The 17,783-nt window shown below is 33.8% G+C and overlaps 1 protein-coding gene across 1 annotated transcript; it reads left to right on the forward strand.

The window, feature by feature from the left end:
* The first annotated feature begins 346 nt into the window (after positions 1 to 346).
* LOC123544391 (uncharacterized) lies at positions 347 to 1,767 on the forward strand. Its single transcript, XM_045330465.2, has one exon. The coding sequence runs from the start codon at positions 430 to 432 to the stop codon at positions 1,765 to 1,767; it is 1,338 nt and encodes a 445-aa protein (XP_045186400.2). The 5' UTR covers positions 347 to 429.
* Positions 1,768 to 17,783: the final 16,016 nt, after the last annotated feature.

A 17,783-nucleotide genomic window follows, 5' to 3' on the forward strand; every position in this document is an offset into this window, starting at 1 on the left:
TGGAAACTTATTATTTCGTACTGGTAACAGGAAGAGTTTGGTACATTGGGTTAAAAGCTATAATTTCTTCTACCTTTTTTTATACAAACATTTATTTAAACTGGATTTTTACTTGAAAATTCCACTTTAAAAATATGATTAAGCTATTATAAACTTATGTATGTTTTTATGCCATGATATATTGCATTTAGTGAAGGTGGGAATATATATAGAAAAACTTCTTTTTGCAATGTACCAAAGTTCCATATTTTCATAAACACACTTCGCCTTTTTTCAGAAAATATTTAATCCACCCGAGTTACGAAAATTTTGGCTGGCAAAACTGATAAAGATTTATCACTTTTGGTCTTCTCTATCTTGGATAACTTTGGTTTCAAGAAAGAAAATGTAACTGCACGTTTTCGACATTCTGAAGAGATATCTAAAAAGATGAACTGTCAAATTGAAAGCTGTTACGAACAGTCTTTGAGAATGATACCTGCTGGCAGTTTTGCTGAAGGACTTTATTTGTCAGGGAGTGATCAAGATTTTATGTTTGTAGTTAAAGACGCAGTCTGTCTGGACCAAGGAAGTGAGAGTGAACACTTCATTGTCTTGGAAACTGATTATACTAATACCCCTCCTGGTTACACAAAGGCACTTTATACAAACATACCCGGAACAAATCAACATCAAGTATCTACCATTCTTTCCTTTGGCATATGCGGGTACAAATCTGTGGCAAATTATCCTTACGTATCTAGTGCAAAATTCAGAAGCAGCTGTTATGGTATTCATACGATGCGTCCAATGAGCACAAAAAATGGGATTGAATCCAATATACGTACAACAAATGGTCCTGCTATAACAAACACAGTGCAAATAGGAAACTCTTGTTTTGAAAGAGACACTGTTTATTCGGTGTACTTCTATGGAAGTGACATTTTACTTAAGTGGGCTAATAGGAGGAGGTTATATAACTGGCCCTCAGTTGAAATTGTAAAGGAAATATCAGAAATGGAAGGATATATTGTACCTGTCGGGGATAAACAAAGTGAAAACCAAAATTTGGAATGGCGCATCTGTTACACTGCTGCCGAAAAAGAATTAGTATCGAGTCTAAGTGATATTCAAATAAAACTTTACGTTTTACTAAAACTAGTGGCAAAAAGTGTTTTAAACCCGGTATGTAAAGCATTAACTTCCTATGTTGTAAAGAATGTTGTTTTCTGGATAGTGGAAGGAACACATCCGGAACAGCTTTCACCAGACAATTTAGTTAGTCTATTATTGAAATCATTGCATTTTATAAAATGCTGTTTAGAGGAAAACCACTTTCCAAACTACATGATCCCCGAGAGAAATCTTTTAAGAGGTGCAGTAGTCGGTAAAGAGAAACAGAATGTCATAAATTTCCTTTCTGACTGCTTAAGAGAAGGCGGAACTGTTATGCTAAGTGTTCCAAAATTGTATAAGTGTGTTTCCTACAGGGTCACAAATCCAGAAAATAGTGTATTTTATGAAAAATGGAGGGATGAGGTAGAAAACCAACGCAACGTAATAATGCTACAACAACTTGATCATATTGATATAAACTCGTGGTTAAAGCCTGAACATCTAACTGTTACAAATTACAAAATTTCTAAGGATAAAAGGATTTTAACAAATAAAAAGAAATTATTTTTAACTGTAGTACCTGACTGTGTATCCCTATGGCTTACAGGAAAATCAATTGATGAAATATCTGAAATATATAAAAGTAGGTTACAGGCAAGAATGCTTTTATAAAGTAACTGTCGGATTTAGTATGTTATGTATTTGTTGCTTTTCAATGCTGTAAAAGCAGACATTTTTGCGTGGGTTTAATTTTCGCTATATTCGCGAGGCCCTACATCTCGCGAAAATTAATCCTAGCGTAAATATTCACCATTAGCTTAATTTAATTTCAAGTAGGATACCATTTTTACAATTTCGCGAATATTAAACCTCGCAAACATACTCAAAATTTCAAATTGTGAAATTTTGACCCAACGGAAGTATATGCTTTTAAAATACATTGAGACGATTTCCTCTTCGATTAGCTGACCTTATCTTAGCACTTCTAGAATTCAACAAAACTAAACATATTGTACCGCTCTGAAACGCAAAATTGAAAGTCGTCAGTGGTAGATTTTTATCATAAATGGCCTCTAGTTCATCGTACATAAAAACAGATCGCTATACTATTCATTTCGTTTTCAGTATGCATGATTTTAAAATTAAATATTAGAAATACGTAATATGTCTAATTTCTTATACATGCAGTTTTGTTAACTGTCACAATTGCATTAATTATTAGAGTATTAAATACTCCGAGGGCTTCTGTATAAAAGAGAGTGCTACTGTTTATTTACATGTTGCTAAAACTAGAAACGCCATAATACTGTGCGATTTTAGTGAGAAATTGACACTTATTTTTCTTTTACCTTTCTCTTACAGAGATGTAATTTCAAATAACATGAACTTTACTTTTCTGTGCATCCGTAATTGTAAGGCGATAGGCTGTAATTATTTGCAAAATAATTTCATCTGTGTGTATTCATTATAAATATGTTTTGCTGGTGACAAAATAACTGTCCCCATGCTCATTAAAGAAAACTATTGATAAGGAAACATCCAAAGTTTATTTTAAACTACTTTATTCAGTCATTATACTGTTATTTACTGTGACCTGATTTAAATAAAAGTAATTGTTGTTGCTGTTGTTGTAATATCATTTATCAGAATCTACGGAGCCCCTATAGTAACATCCGACACTTTTATTTTAAATATTTCATTCTTTCTTTTCTTTTAATTCGTAAAAAAACGTAATAATAATTCCTAAATACGAAAAAAATATTTCATAGTCATTAAATATTATTTCGTAAATACGAAATGTTAATGTGGTTTTACGCTGAATTATTTCCACGAAATGTATTTGAATGAAATATCACCTTCGTAATTACCAAACGAAAAAGGAATGTAATACCTGAAATAAAGGTACGTAAATACGAAATATCATTTAGTAACTACTTGAAATATTATTGCGTTTTTTTTTCCGACTTACTATTTCGTAAATACAAAATAATATATTCTGTTCTTTTATTTTTAGATATTACTTTTTTTATTTCGTAAACAACGAAATAATATTTTGTAAAAACGAAATAATATTTCGTAATTACGAAACAATGTTTCGTAAATATGAAAGTAAAAAATATGTGATATCTAGAATAAAAGCGTCGAATGTCAGTTTAGGGATTCCACGGTGGCGATACCCTGGGTATGCAGGGGTGCAAAATGGCGGCGGAATCTCTCGATTCAGGTAACACGGTGGCGATACCCTGGGTATGCAGGGGTGCAAAATGGCGGCGAAATCTCTCGATTCAGGTAACATTTTTCATTATTACTGTCTTAATACTAAACCAATTTTAACGAAATAAAGACGAGTGCCCGCTCATAAGAATACTACACCCTCGGCTATAAAGCTTGGGCTCCTGAGTTTCGTAGTTTTTGTGAAAAGTGCAACGGCGCATTCTGACGGAAAAAATGCAACTGCTATGTAGGGGGGTATTTTTATGAAAAAGACTAAACCAGCTATCCCCCTGTGTTTCGAAAGACGGCTTGTAGGGCGGAACCGGGTTTGAAATGTTCCAAAGCTGTTGTAGAACTTTAGCAAGTGAAATCACCAGTTTTCGGCAATTCCGTGCGATTGAAAGGAAATGCTGTGTGGGGGAGGTGTTTTCATTATGTTATGTGGGGGAGCTTTTGACATGTGGGGGTGACTTAACTGGCTGCTAGGCTGCTAGAGGCACGCGGTGATATGATCATTTGATATATAAAGTATATATAATATGGATAGAAATTATCTCAGTAGAAAAAAAGCCTTTTCAAGAATTTTTCATTTTGAAGGTGGGTGTGAAGTAAACATGTATAAATGCCTTGTTCTACGGACACATTTGGGTACATGTCTCTAGAACAGATTGTCAACTCCGTCCGCTCAGATTCGTACTTGTATTTTGATAAATCGGGGGCAATATCTTTGTTGGTCTCTCTCTCTCTCTCTCTCTCTCTCTCTTTCTGTGTGTGTGTCTCTGTCACGAAACGTAAACATATCATATCAATAATTCATATCTTAATTGATGTCTTTGAAACTCACATACTTTACTCTTTGTCATATTACCTTTACATATCAATGTCATATTACCTTTACATTGATATATAGACATGTTACCATGACCTTCAAGATAACTTTTTCACGGTAAGACACTTGGCAATTTTCCTATTTATCAAATTAATGCTAATGAATGATTCATTTCTTTATATATATATATTTGAAACTCACACATGCTTCTTCTCGCTTAAAAATATGAACTCGGTATTCAAGATAACTTATTCGAGGCCAAACACTTTTACCATTACTTTTTCGTTTCTTTGCCCATTACATTTGTAAATAAACATTTGACCTTGGTCTTCGTTTTGGCATATTTATACGTCAAGCACTTAGCTCTTTTTCCAGCTTCATATTTCAACGAGGGCATTGTGCTTCAAAAACACATCTAGTTTTTCTTAGTTTTCTCATATACTTATAGTCAGTTAGCGTACTCCATGCCCACCTACCAAATATTTTATTTTGTTGTGGCAGCAATGTTTCCTTATCTAATTTTCTGATTAACTGTTTTAACTTTGACAAAAAATGAAAAAGAACGTGTTAGTGTATTTATTAATTACAACGTAAACAGAAATATATATAGTGAAAGTCAAAATCGTAGCATGATATTTCAAACCGAATTATTGTATATTGTTCCGGACAAAAATTTAGCCTGTGTATGTGAAAAAGTTTGACCCATCAAAATATTGTTCTAACGCCGAATTATTTCCCGTGTACTAGCAGTAAATTTACACGGGCAAACACGGTTCTTGCAACTGAAAAAAACGAAATGAAAGGTTCTATTCAAAAATATTATGTTTTACGTGCAGTTTCTTTTTAAAATAAGGAGGAAGATAGTGATATCGAAAATGTTAAAAATCGTTATTTAGACAACTGCTTTACCACTTAGAACCATAGAATATTTTAAGTTTCAACTGTCATGCCTATACTTCAGTACAATACAACTTCTAATTCCACCTTTAATATTTTTTCTCAATTTCTTTAAAAGAGTTTTTATGAATGTAACCATCGCTGTTCCTGCTTGTGGAGATGCAGCCGATCAACTGATAAACCCCGGTCGCAAAATTCGCAAAAAAATCCAACAGATATAATATACTTTTAGTAACACACGTCGGGGTTAGTCTTATTGAAACAGCATTTGTGTTTCAAATTAAATTTTACAATTCTCACATGACATTTGCACCGGTGGTAAACGAGGTCGTGAAGCATTTTCTCCGTTAAATGAAGACAATCTTTATCGTATAATACCGTGGGTAGTGACAAACTGCCCGATCGTTCAAAATCAAATTATTTTGCACGTAAAACTCGGGGTTGCATGGTTATAAAATGGTCAAATATTAAAGAATATAATTGAACGTCTTGTCAACAATGTTGTTATTTGATTATTAGCCAAATCGATCAAGTACTTATTAAGAACAAGTTATGGCCAAATTTAGTATAATAGATCCAGGCCCCTTATGACACCTATAGCTTTATATCTAGGTGTCGTATGAAAATGCACTCTCCAAAGGCCATAGCAGTATTGTGATCAAGTTTCAAGTTTCTAGCAGCCTAGCAGCCAGTTAAGTCACCCCCACATGTCAAAAGCTCCCCCACATAACATTATGAAAACATCTCCCCCACATAGCATTTCCTTTCAATCGCACTGAATTGCCGAAAACTGGCGATTTCACTTGCTAAAGTTCTACAACAGCTTTGGAACATGTCAAGCCCGGTTCCGCCCTACAAGCCGTCTCTTGAAACACACGGGGATAGCTGGTTTAGTCATTTTCATAAAAATGCCCCCCTACATAGCAGTTGCATTTTTTCCGTCAGAATGCGCCGTTGCACTTTTCACAAAAACTACGAAACTCAGGAGCCCAAGCTTTATAGCCGAGGGTGTAGTATTCTTATGAGCGGGCACTCGTCTTTATTTCGTTAAAATTGGTTAAGTATTAAGACAGTAATAATGAAAAATGTTACCCACGGTGGCGATACCCTGGGTATGCAGGGGTGCAAAATGGCGGCGGAATCTCTCGATTCAGGTAAATATCATGTGAGAATTGTAAAATTTAATTTGAAATACAAATGCTGTTTCAATAAGACTAACCCCGACGTGTGTTACTAAAAGTATATTATATCTGTTGGATTTTTTTGCGAATTTTACGACCGGGGTTTATCAGTTGATCGGCTGCATCTCCACAAGCAGGAACAGCGATGGTTACATTCATAAAAACTCTTTTAAAGAAATTGAGAAAAAATATTAAAGGTGGAATTAGAAGTTGTATTGTACTGAAGTATAGGCATGACAGTTGAAACTTAAAATATTCTATGGTTCTAAGTGGTAAAGCAGTTGTCTAAATAACGATTTTTAACATTTTCGATATCACTATCTTCCTCCTTATTTTAAAAAGAAACTGCACGTAAAACATAATATTTTTGAATAGAACCTTTCATTTCGTTTTTTTTCAGTTGCAAGAACCGTGTTTGCCCGTATAAATTTACTGCTAGTACACGGGAAATAATTCGGCGTTAGAACAATATTTTGATGGGTCAAACTTTTTCACATACACAGGCTAAATTTTTGTCCGGAACAATATACAATAATTCGGTTTGAAATATCATGCTACGATTTTGACTTTCACTATATATATTTCTGTTTACGTTGTAATTAATAAATACACTAACACGTTCTTTTTCATTTTTTGTCAAAGTTAAAACAGTTAATCAGAAAATTAGATAAGGAAACATTGCTGCCACAACAAAATAAAATATTTGGTAGGTGGGGCATGGAGTACGCTAACTGACTATAAGTATATGAGAAAACTAAGAAAAACTAGATGTGTTTTTGAAGCACAATGCCCTCGTTGAAATATGAAGCTGGAAAAAGAGCTAAGTGCTTGACGTATAAATATGCCAAAACGAAGACCAAGGTCAAATGTTTATTTACAAATGTAATGGGCAAAGAAACGAAAAAGTAATGGTAAAAGTGTTTGGCCTCGAATAAGTTATCTTGAATACCGAGTTCATATTTTTAAGCGAGAAGAAGCATGTGTGAGTTTCAAATATATATATATAAAGAAATGAATCATTCATTAGCATTAATTTGATAAATAGGAAAATTGCCAAGTGTCTTACCGTGAAAAAGTTATCTTGAAGGTCATGGTAACATGTCTATATATCAATGTAAAGGTAATATGACATTGATATGTAAAGGTAATATGACAAAGAGTAAAGTATGTGAGTTTCAAAGACATCAATTAAGATATGAATTATTGATATGATATGTTTACGTTTCGTGACAGAGACACACACACAGAAAGAGAGAGAGAGAGAGAGAGAGAGAGAGAGAGAGAGACCAACAAAGATATTGCCCCCGATTTATCAAAATACAAGTACGAATCTGAGCGGACGGAGTTGACAATCTGTTCTAGAGACATGTACCCAAATGTGTCCGTAGAACAAGGCATTTATACATGTTTACTTCACACCCACCTTCAAAATGAAAAATTCTTGAAAAGGCTTTTTTCTACTGAGATAATTTCTATCCATATTATATATACTTTATATATCAAATGATCATATCACCGCGTGCCTCTAGCAGCCTAGCAGCCAGTTAAGTCACCCCCACATGTCAAAAGCTCCCCCACATAACATAATGAAAACACCTCCCCCACACAGCATTTCCTTTCAATCGCACGGAATTGCCGAAAACTGGTGATTTCACTTGCTAAAGTTCTACAACAGCTTTGGAACATTTCAAACCCGGTTCCGCCCTACAAGCCGTCTTTCGAAACACAGGGGGATAGCTGGTTTAGTCTTTTTCATAAAAATACCCCCCTACATAGCAGTTGCATTTTTTCCGTCAGAATGCGCCGTTGCACTTTTCACAAAAACTACGAAACTCAGGAGCCCAAGCTTTATAGCCGAGGTGTAGTATTCTTATCAGCGGGCACTAGTCTTTATTTCGTTAAAATTGGTTTAGTATTAAGACAGTAATAATGAAAAATGTTACCTGAATCGAGAGATTTCGCCGCCATTTTGCACCCCTGCATACCCAGGGTATCGCCACCGTGGATTCGGTATTTGCTATAAAGTAATATTCAATAATGATAATTAAGTAATTAATACAATATTTCACCCAAGTTAGAAGGCTGTAAATACTGACTGACAATATGAATCAGTGGAGGATATTTCTTGTAAAGGTGGTCAATCACGTTTTAGCAACATTTATCCTGGGTATACAGGCAGACCGTCGTTGCTATGCACTAGGCCAGTATGTTTACCCTTCAAAATGTTCTACTGTATACTAACCTGGACTGTAAGTTTATTTTCTTTAGTTAAACTAAGTTTAGAGCTGGTCTATTTCTACTCGGTTCTTCTTTAATTTACATGTGTATATAACATCAAGGAAAAAGCACAGGTCTGTATGCATATGGCTAATATACAATATAAAGCCAAAATGTTGGAAAGTCTTGAATGCCTTGCTACTTAATATCAATATATCTTTAAGCTTTACAACGGACTTTTCTTCATCTCGTAGCTTACTATATTCTCTGCCAACATACTTATTTCATTTTTATTTAACTTTGTTAGAGTGTCCATAACTGCCTCCCCGACTTTTTGTATGTGTGGTTATCTTATATTCGTATTGCCTTACTGCTGTTGCTATATGGACTATCGGATGATGTGGATGAATAATTAATAACGTCGAAAATTGGTTTTAACTAAGATTATCATAAGTAAACAATTAGTTATTCTCTGCCAATGCTTAAAGGCCTAGATTCACTACTATGTAAGTGCCTCCCCCACCCCCTCCCCTCGCACCTCCAAATCCAATAAACAATCAATCAATCAAATATTCACTCAGTGCATCATACATGATACAAACATGAGGTATATATATATAGTAATACGTTTTAAACAGCGGTACATAGCAAATCTAATTTACAGAGAGTAAACAGAATATGTTTCGTAAAACATAACCATCTATTGTTTACAATTCTTTTTTTTTTTACAATATTAGTAATCATAAATCTACGTTATGAGGACAGTATATGTATGTCGCATGTGGAAAAGATTCCCCACCCCCACACCCAGCACGAGTCCGTTGCTAACTTGACAGAAAAATCTGGGAAATATGAGCAACGAATTCCACCAGACGCACGACACCCATCGGATGAGCGACGAACCCGTACCAATGCGACGAACCCGTACCAATGCGACATACACTTAACACTATTTTTATTTATCTTTTACTGTTTTATCAATCATCGGTATGCAAATTTTTGGAATAACGTTATTTAAATAATTAATTTGACTAGATATATTTGTTTTGTCGAATTACAAATTGGTTTGAATCTAGTAATCGGCACGAAAATGTGTATATTTCAGACTGTCAAAAAAGTGACATCTCTTGTAATTTTTAAACACTGACCGTCTATCTTTTGTTCATGAATAATAGCGTTGGACGGTTCATTCAAATTTATATAATGCTTTGGAAAGAAGAGTAAAATTTAATTGCAACTCTATTTTAATTTTCTATGAAAGGAATCTTGCTATGATGTGTAAATTTAATTTTTATGGTTAGTTGTGCGTGATGCATGGATTCCATGCTTTTAAGTTGATACACACAAGTTTGGACTTGCCGTTTCTGCGTGTTATTTTGAAAGTGTGCAACTTCAGTTTGGATATTAGGAAGGAAGGAAGTGTGAAGGATGTTGTTAAATTATGTTCGTGATTAGCGTATAAGCGATGTGAGTTTAATGTCATCTATATAGTATTTGTATTATGATGTGATGCTATATATAGAGAGAACTTTGTACTTGCGTTGTTCAACTGTGTATTCTAAACAACTCCCATCTTATCTGCTGCTTATCAGCGATTATGTAGCAGTAGCTGATAAGAGGGCAATTAACAAAGCAGGGGTCCCAACTAGACCATGAAGATGTGTGTGCAGTAGAGTTGAAAGAAATTAATTCTCCTTCAGTGAATGTGAAATAATGAAAACACTAATACACTTGTAACTACCACCGACTTTCCAATAAACAATGATACTTGATTATTGGAATCCATTCTCCTCCATCAGAGGTTCGTCAAAATCCTGGGAACCAATATTGACCTCTGTTATACGAGAATGATTGCAAGCATACTGTGATAGTAATTAGCCCCCAGACAGAAATCTCTTGGCCCACTGCCAAGATCTAGGCCTTTTAGGTGTCGATAACTGCCTACATTGCTCTCTCCCATCGTGTATGAATCGTAGACATACGAAGACGCACTCTACAGTCAGGAAATCGGACGCACCATACAGTTATAGGCGGTCCGTAGTATGTAGGTGGAGCGATGATATTATGATAAAGTTGTCAGCGTTTTAAAACGCGAACCAACGGCTAGAAACGAAAAAGACGTTTAAATCATTAAGTACATTGAAAGCACTCATCGATGATTTTTAAATCGAAATAATGTTGATTTAAAAGCACTTGTAAACTACTGTACATTTCATTGAGTAGCTACTTCAAGCCAAAATAATTTTTTTCAGATATAAGTAAGTGTCATAGATCTATATCAAATTAAAGGGTTTAATGAGACAAATTCAGAAATGCAACAAGTTTGAAAAAAAAAATGAGTAAAACCAGAGTTATTGCCCTTTGAAATTTACAGAATGTCCATTTTTTCTGCCGCATATGATAACAAAATAAAATTTTTAAATAAAAATGATGTACATAGTTGTAATATATCAAACTAAAGTGTACAATGAGGCAAATTCAGAAATGCATTTAATTTAAAAATTGGTTGAGTTAAACCAGAGTTATTGCCCTTGGAAATTCACAAGAAAGTCCAATAATTTTTGCCGCGTAGGATAACAAAGTGACATTTTCAATTGGAAAATGATATACATAGTTGTAATAAATCAAATTAAAGTGTACAATGAGACAAATCAGAAATGCATTAAATTTGAAAATTGGCTGAGTTAAACCAGAGTTATTGCCCTTGGAAAATTCCAGAAAGTCTATTTTCTGCCGCGTATGATAACAAAGTGACGATTTTCAACTGAAAATTATATATATAGTTGTAATATATCAAATTAAAGTGTACAATGAGACAAATTCAGAAATGCATTAAATTTGGAAATTGGGCATGTTAAACCAGAGTTATTGCCCTTGGAAATTTACATAAAGTTCAAGTTTTCTGCTGCATAGGATAACAAAGTGACATTTTCAAATAAAAATAATTTACATAAGTGTAATATATCAAATTAAAGTGTACAATGAGACAAATTCAGAAATGCAATAAATTTGGACATTGGTCGAGTTAAACAAGAGTTATTGCCCTTGGAAATATACAAAGAATCCAGATTTTCTGCCATATAGTATAAGAAAATGGCATTTTCAAGTGAAAATGATGTACAAAATTGTAATGCACAAAATAAAGGCTGTTTAACCTGAAAAATTCATGTACAGTGATTTACTCACACAAATAGTATAAAACTGACTTCGTAGCATTATAGTAGCAACTTCAGTGTTATAACATATACATGTGAAGAAAATCCCATTCTACTTGCATTATCACTTCCTTATTAAAGGCTTATTTCAGTTCTGTCACATATATATACCGCCAGTTATTAAGATCAGTTTCCGTTCTGTCACAAATACATACCACCATTTCTTAAACTTTAATTATAACATCACCCGCCTCATATTCCTCGCCCAGTTTTGCCGTGTAAATATCTTCATCCTCCTCGTACAGAATGTTTAAACCAGCAGGAAAACCTGGAACCTGAAAATACACATCAAGAAAGACAAACTTTAATATCTTGTATCAATGCCTTTGCAAACATTCTATAAAGCATATGAAATAAAATAACTCAAATTAAGTAGTTAGAACTACCATGTAATTGTACTGGGAAATTACTTTGCCTGTGTACCATTTTGAAGTGCCATCTTCAAGAAATCTATGATCAATATTTTTGCCCAAAAGTAAATGAGGCTCCTCAGGTGAAGGACAATTGTAACTCTTTTGGATTAATTATCAGAACATTTCTTTTTAATTCATCAACACTCAACATAATTCTTTTTCCATCTATAACTTTACTAAATGAGTAAACATTGTCATCACATTTTTTTGAAAACATCTTTCTGAACCTCAGCTGAACTCTAAGGGCCTCTTCTTGCTCTTTCTTTGACTTTATTTTTCCTAATGCAGTTATCACTTGATTTCTGTTTGCCATAAGCCATAATATGTCATATCTTCAGTTTCTTTCTCCAATTTTTCAATCTTTTCTTCAAATCTTCCTTTCTCCTGAATTCTTCATTTTGTTTTTCAATGCGTTTTGCTCTTATTACTTCCTCTCTTTGTTTGAATTTTGCTTTTTCAGATAAGACTTCTTTCCTACTTTGTTTAATGATTTCAGATGGCAATTTTCCTGTTTTGATAGCCACTCACTTGTTTTATTTAAGGAAAATGTTATGTGGGACTCCATGGTCAAAGTAGAAATATTTGGTTTTGACGAAATGATATGGTCAACATATGAAAACACTCTCTCAGGAAACTTATTGTGTTTATCCACGCTTTCAGTTTCTTGGTCACTTACCAGCGCATGTATGCCACCGGGCAAATGGTCACCATATTGTCGTTTTATAAGTTTTGCTAATGCTGGCAGAACAATTGAAAGTATAACAACGACATGGTTATCAATGTTTGACTTTTCTATTAACCGGTCATGAATTACATCTTTTTTTATAGGAACATCATCAAATAAAACCAAACTACCACTCATGAAATCATCCAGATTCAGTGCAGCGTCTTCCAAGTACTTCAAAAGTTTATGATATCTTTGATTCATCATTGATATGTTTACTTCTTTATTTTCAATTACTTTCCACAGTGGTGTTGTAATATATTTGGAAATTAAGCCTAATGCTTTACAACCAGCTAGAAGAAACGGTTCTGATAAATCTTTTTGAACAGACGACAACAAACCATTTAGCGATGGACTTCTGTCTAAAAAGTCTTTCATTTTGTCTTGAAAATAATATATTTGCCCTGCGTTCGTAAACAGAATATTGAAACGATTACCTTTAAGAGGCTGTAGCGGGAAAGACATTTTATTTTGTTTTAAAAATTCAGTGATAAAAGTCATAAAATTTCCATGACATCCATTTTTGGCATCGCCCCGACGAGCAAATGCTTTGCAGGCAGTAAGAATTAAACGTATTGTCCCGGGCTGCCCTTGTTTCTCAAATGCTTTTATTAGATATAGGAATATTACCATCAATAAAATGAAGCTTTTCGGTTTCAAAAATAGCTTTTTGTGCAGTGTCTGCCATATGTACTAAAGTATGCAACCCGCAGAAAAAATTGTTCATTCTAGAAATCGAAAGTTTTTCTTCTTCACAAAGCTGATTGTAATTTTCAATGACCTGTGGTAATATTTCATTTCTGTACTCTTGCAGTAATTCATTAAATTTGGTTTCAGTAGAAGCACGGTCGCTCATAGTGTTTTTAATGTTCCTTAAAATTTGGTTACCGGTACCATCCCCTGCCACATCATTTATGTCATTTAAAATGTCTTTAAAAGTATCTAACGTGTCGTGACTTGAGTTAGTAGCCATATCTTTCAAACCCAATAGCGTATAGTTTCCCTCAGAATCCCTAGCAGCAAATGCCCCCCATTTCTGACCATACTTTAGAGCTTCGTCTGTATGTAAGGTAGTATTTTCATTTGTTGATGTTTCTGATACTTGTCTTTTAGCAATCAACCCCCTTTCAATTGACCAATTATGAATTGTTCCGACCGACGGTAATTTGTTTGGACTTATATTTACAAGTTTTAAAACACTTGTAATAACTGCTCCAACATTTTCAAAAGCAACATGGTTATCAAGTAAAGAATAAACACATGAATGCAATTTCAAACTATACGTTTTACTTTTTTCATCGAAAAACTCGGCATTGTTAATCTTTTTTAATTCAACATTTTCATTTTCAAGTTCAATTAACCTTTCATGCATATCATCAAGTAATTGTTTTGTATTTCTATTTTCTTCCTCAAGATTTTCAATTCTTACTTTAAAAACATTCGTATCATCATGAGCATGTATAATTTCATTATCAGAATCAAGTTTCAAGCATTTGTCCCTCCAGTACATTTCTCTATTAGAGGTTCGGTTTAATTGTTTTTTACTTGATTGAAGTTTAATTTCTGATTTTTCCAAGCTTTCATTCAACTCATCTTTTTCTTCAATAATAAGATTCAGTTCCTCCCTGATATCATCATTTTCATTTTTGGCTGCAACAAGTTCAGTTGCAAGTTTCACCGCAACATGCTCAAATGTGTTTTCTTTAGTAACATCTGAATCACAGGCTAAAAAACGTTTGATGTAGACGGAACAGGGACACTCTTTGCATCAGAATCTTTTGGCACAGGTAATCTATAAGAATTCTTCAAAAATCTATCTAAATTTTCCTTTCCCTTAACACGGGACTTACTTTTGTTCAAGTTTTTATGTTTCTTTAAAAGTCGATCTAAATCCTTAAGTAAAGTGTCATTGCTAGTTTTCAGTCCTTCTTTGCTTAATAAATACTTGCATGTTTCCTGCAATCCTTTTGATTTAATACAATCAACTAAAAACCCATTGGTTATGGTCTCCATGTTTTAATATCTGAAATAATAACAAAATATATTGATACTTACATTCAGTCTTTAACGGTGCACATAAACATCAAGACGCATACTGTAGCCACTGGTCAAACTGAATAAAATAAAATCAATAAAAACAACTTAAAATAACATAAAGAAAAAAAATGAATTGATTTTTAATATGCCCCTTACAGCATAAAATAACAGCAGACTTTTTATACAAAGAGCTGAAAATAAATATATTTTATACTCCTTTCTGTAAATTTCTGCAGTTGTTTTGATATATTTTTGCAGCATGTACAAGCCAAAACAGAATTGAATAACTAAAATTCATTTTCTTTTTGTTGTCATTATGAAAATATATAAACTGAATGGAAATTAAAAAACTTTTCAGAGTAAATATAACATAAGAAACCAAAACAAAATAAAATGAAAGTACAACGATACAGTAGGGTCAAAAGCTTAGCAAATAACACATCATAATTACCGATTGCTTAGGCATAATTGAGAAAAAAAAACATCATTGGTATAAATCTGATGGATTAATATCAACAGACTGAATATGAACCGAACATCAAACAAAAATCACCTTGGAATGGCTAAAAACAAATACGGTCATTTTGCAGGTGCCCGTTTTAATTTTACTTTCGATTTGGCTTTACGCACTTCCGGTATAATATTTAATGAAAGGGGAGGCACCCTACGGGCGAAAAATGGGTGCGCGTGTTTTGCGCAACCCGTTTGCATTTCAGAAGTCGTCTGGCAAAAAAGAATAATGGTAAATCTTTCTAAAAATATAAAAGTCAATGCCAGCTCATATAAAAAAAGGCATAAAAATGCAATTTTCCTTCACCTGAGGACTTCAAATAAGGTTTTTGGGGGTCAAAAAGGGTTAAATTACGACAAAATTGATGTAGGTCAGTGCGCACATCTGCTGACGACATCGGGTACCTGGTATCTTCCCATAATTCAATGAAACGACGTTTCCGGTGACCTTCATTTTGGGTCACCATGATAAACAAAATGGCGGTTTCAGAATCCGGAAGCGATTCTTACCGATGAAACTTTTCGATATACATAGTAAACAAAGTGCTTTCACTTAGAAAAAATCAAATGTATTTAAAGAAAAATATCTTACCTTTAACATGCTTCGATTTCCGTTGTGAAGTCTAGCTGAAAAAGAACTTCATAAGCAATTGACGAAACACGTGTTTACAATGCAAGTAGAATGGGAGCTATTTTTAGCGCAAAACACTGAAGTCGCTAATTGTAGTACTTAAATTAATACGAACCCGGGCGATACATTAATCACCGTAATAGATCTACCAAAAGTTTTTATAGATAATAGAAATCTAGATCTATCTAAATTGAAATAGATCTAGATGATATATAAAGCTTTAGATTTTTTTTTTTGTGGGGGGTGGGGGGAGTGGAATTTTTAAATGGAGCCAGAAAACGATACTTTGGTGGTCCATGATAAAGCTATTGAACATATGCATTTATGAGAGCAGAGTGCGAGGAGGTTTCGCCTTCTCATACAATGATAGTGCGGGACACAGCACGTGCTTTACCCCCACCACCCATACTTTAGAGCAAAAAAAAAAAAAACAAGAAAAAAAGAAAACCAAACACCCCTGATTTTCTCAGTAGATAAAGGGGCAAAAGCCCATTTTATAGATCATTTAGATATACTGCAGAACTGCTAAGGATTTAATGAAAATTAGCGGAAGAAGATTGTTGTTTCGTTTTATTTTATTTTTTTATTATTACTCAAAGAAGTAATGGACGTATTTAATTGATTAAGCCTGCTCTAAAGACGAGTCTTGTAACATGATTCTGAAAAGCGTCTTTATTTCCATTTTAATAGTGGTGTTGTTTATAATCTGACCCTGAGGTGCGTCCTCAACTTTCATAAGATATGCTTAATGTGTCACCTTTCTCCGAGGTGCGTACTCAGTTTCCATAGTATATATATGTATATAATGAAAGTTGAGGACGCTCCTCAGGGTCAGGTTAAATATTAAGTCAAGAAAATATAGTATAGAAATTGAGGAAACACCCCAGAGTCTGCCTTATTAGACGCTACTACTGGAAAAGATGTGGACGCTCTTCAGAGTCAGGTAATACATTAAGCTTCTATTGAAAGGCTTGGAAAGGAATTTATATATAACTTAATAATAAGCTACTAGCTTGTTTTCCAATCCATGTATTTAAACGGTAAAATTTGTTGTACATGTTATGTGTATGTTTCAAAATAAATATCGTTGAAACTAAATTTAAACGGATTATATAATATAAACGTTGAGGAAGCATCTCAGAGTAAGGCTAATCTTTTTTTTTTTTCTTACGAGAAACATAAAATACAAAAGTTGTGGACTCACGTCAGAGTAAGGTTACATGAAATAAAGATTAATATATGCAGTCATGTACTACAAAAATTGAGAACGTACCTTGGAGTAAGGTTATACATTATGTCACTACTAAAGATGACCTTAAGGGCGCTCTTCAGAGTCAGGTTATATATGAAGCCTCTATTAATGAGAACTTATACTGTAACAGCTGTGTATGCACCTCAGGGTAAAGTTATGATTACGCCTGTATTAAAGAGGAATATACACTATAAACCTCAAAATATGATTATACATTAAGTCAAAAATTAACGACGGTATATTAGAAAAGTTGAGGATGTTCCTCAGAGTAATGTTGAAAATTAACCATGTATTAGAAATTGAGGATGCGCTTCAGAGTAAGGTTATACATTTTATGTCTTTATAAATGAGGGCTAACACTATGAAAGTTGAAGACATCGTAGTGTGATTATACATAACGCCCCAATATAATATAACGTTAAACGTATACCATGCAAATTGAGGATGCATGTCCGAGTAAATTATACATCAATTCATTTTTCAAGAGAACTTTATACGTTAAAGCTTTGGGCGACCGTCAGATTGTTTTTGTATTACTTTTGATATGAGTTTCTGGTAGAATTTTGCA

This window comes from Mercenaria mercenaria, unplaced genomic scaffold (assembly GCF_021730395.1).
Source record: "Mercenaria mercenaria strain notata unplaced genomic scaffold, MADL_Memer_1 contig_164, whole genome shotgun sequence".
Lineage (NCBI taxonomy): Eukaryota > Metazoa > Mollusca > Bivalvia > Venerida > Veneridae > Mercenaria > Mercenaria mercenaria.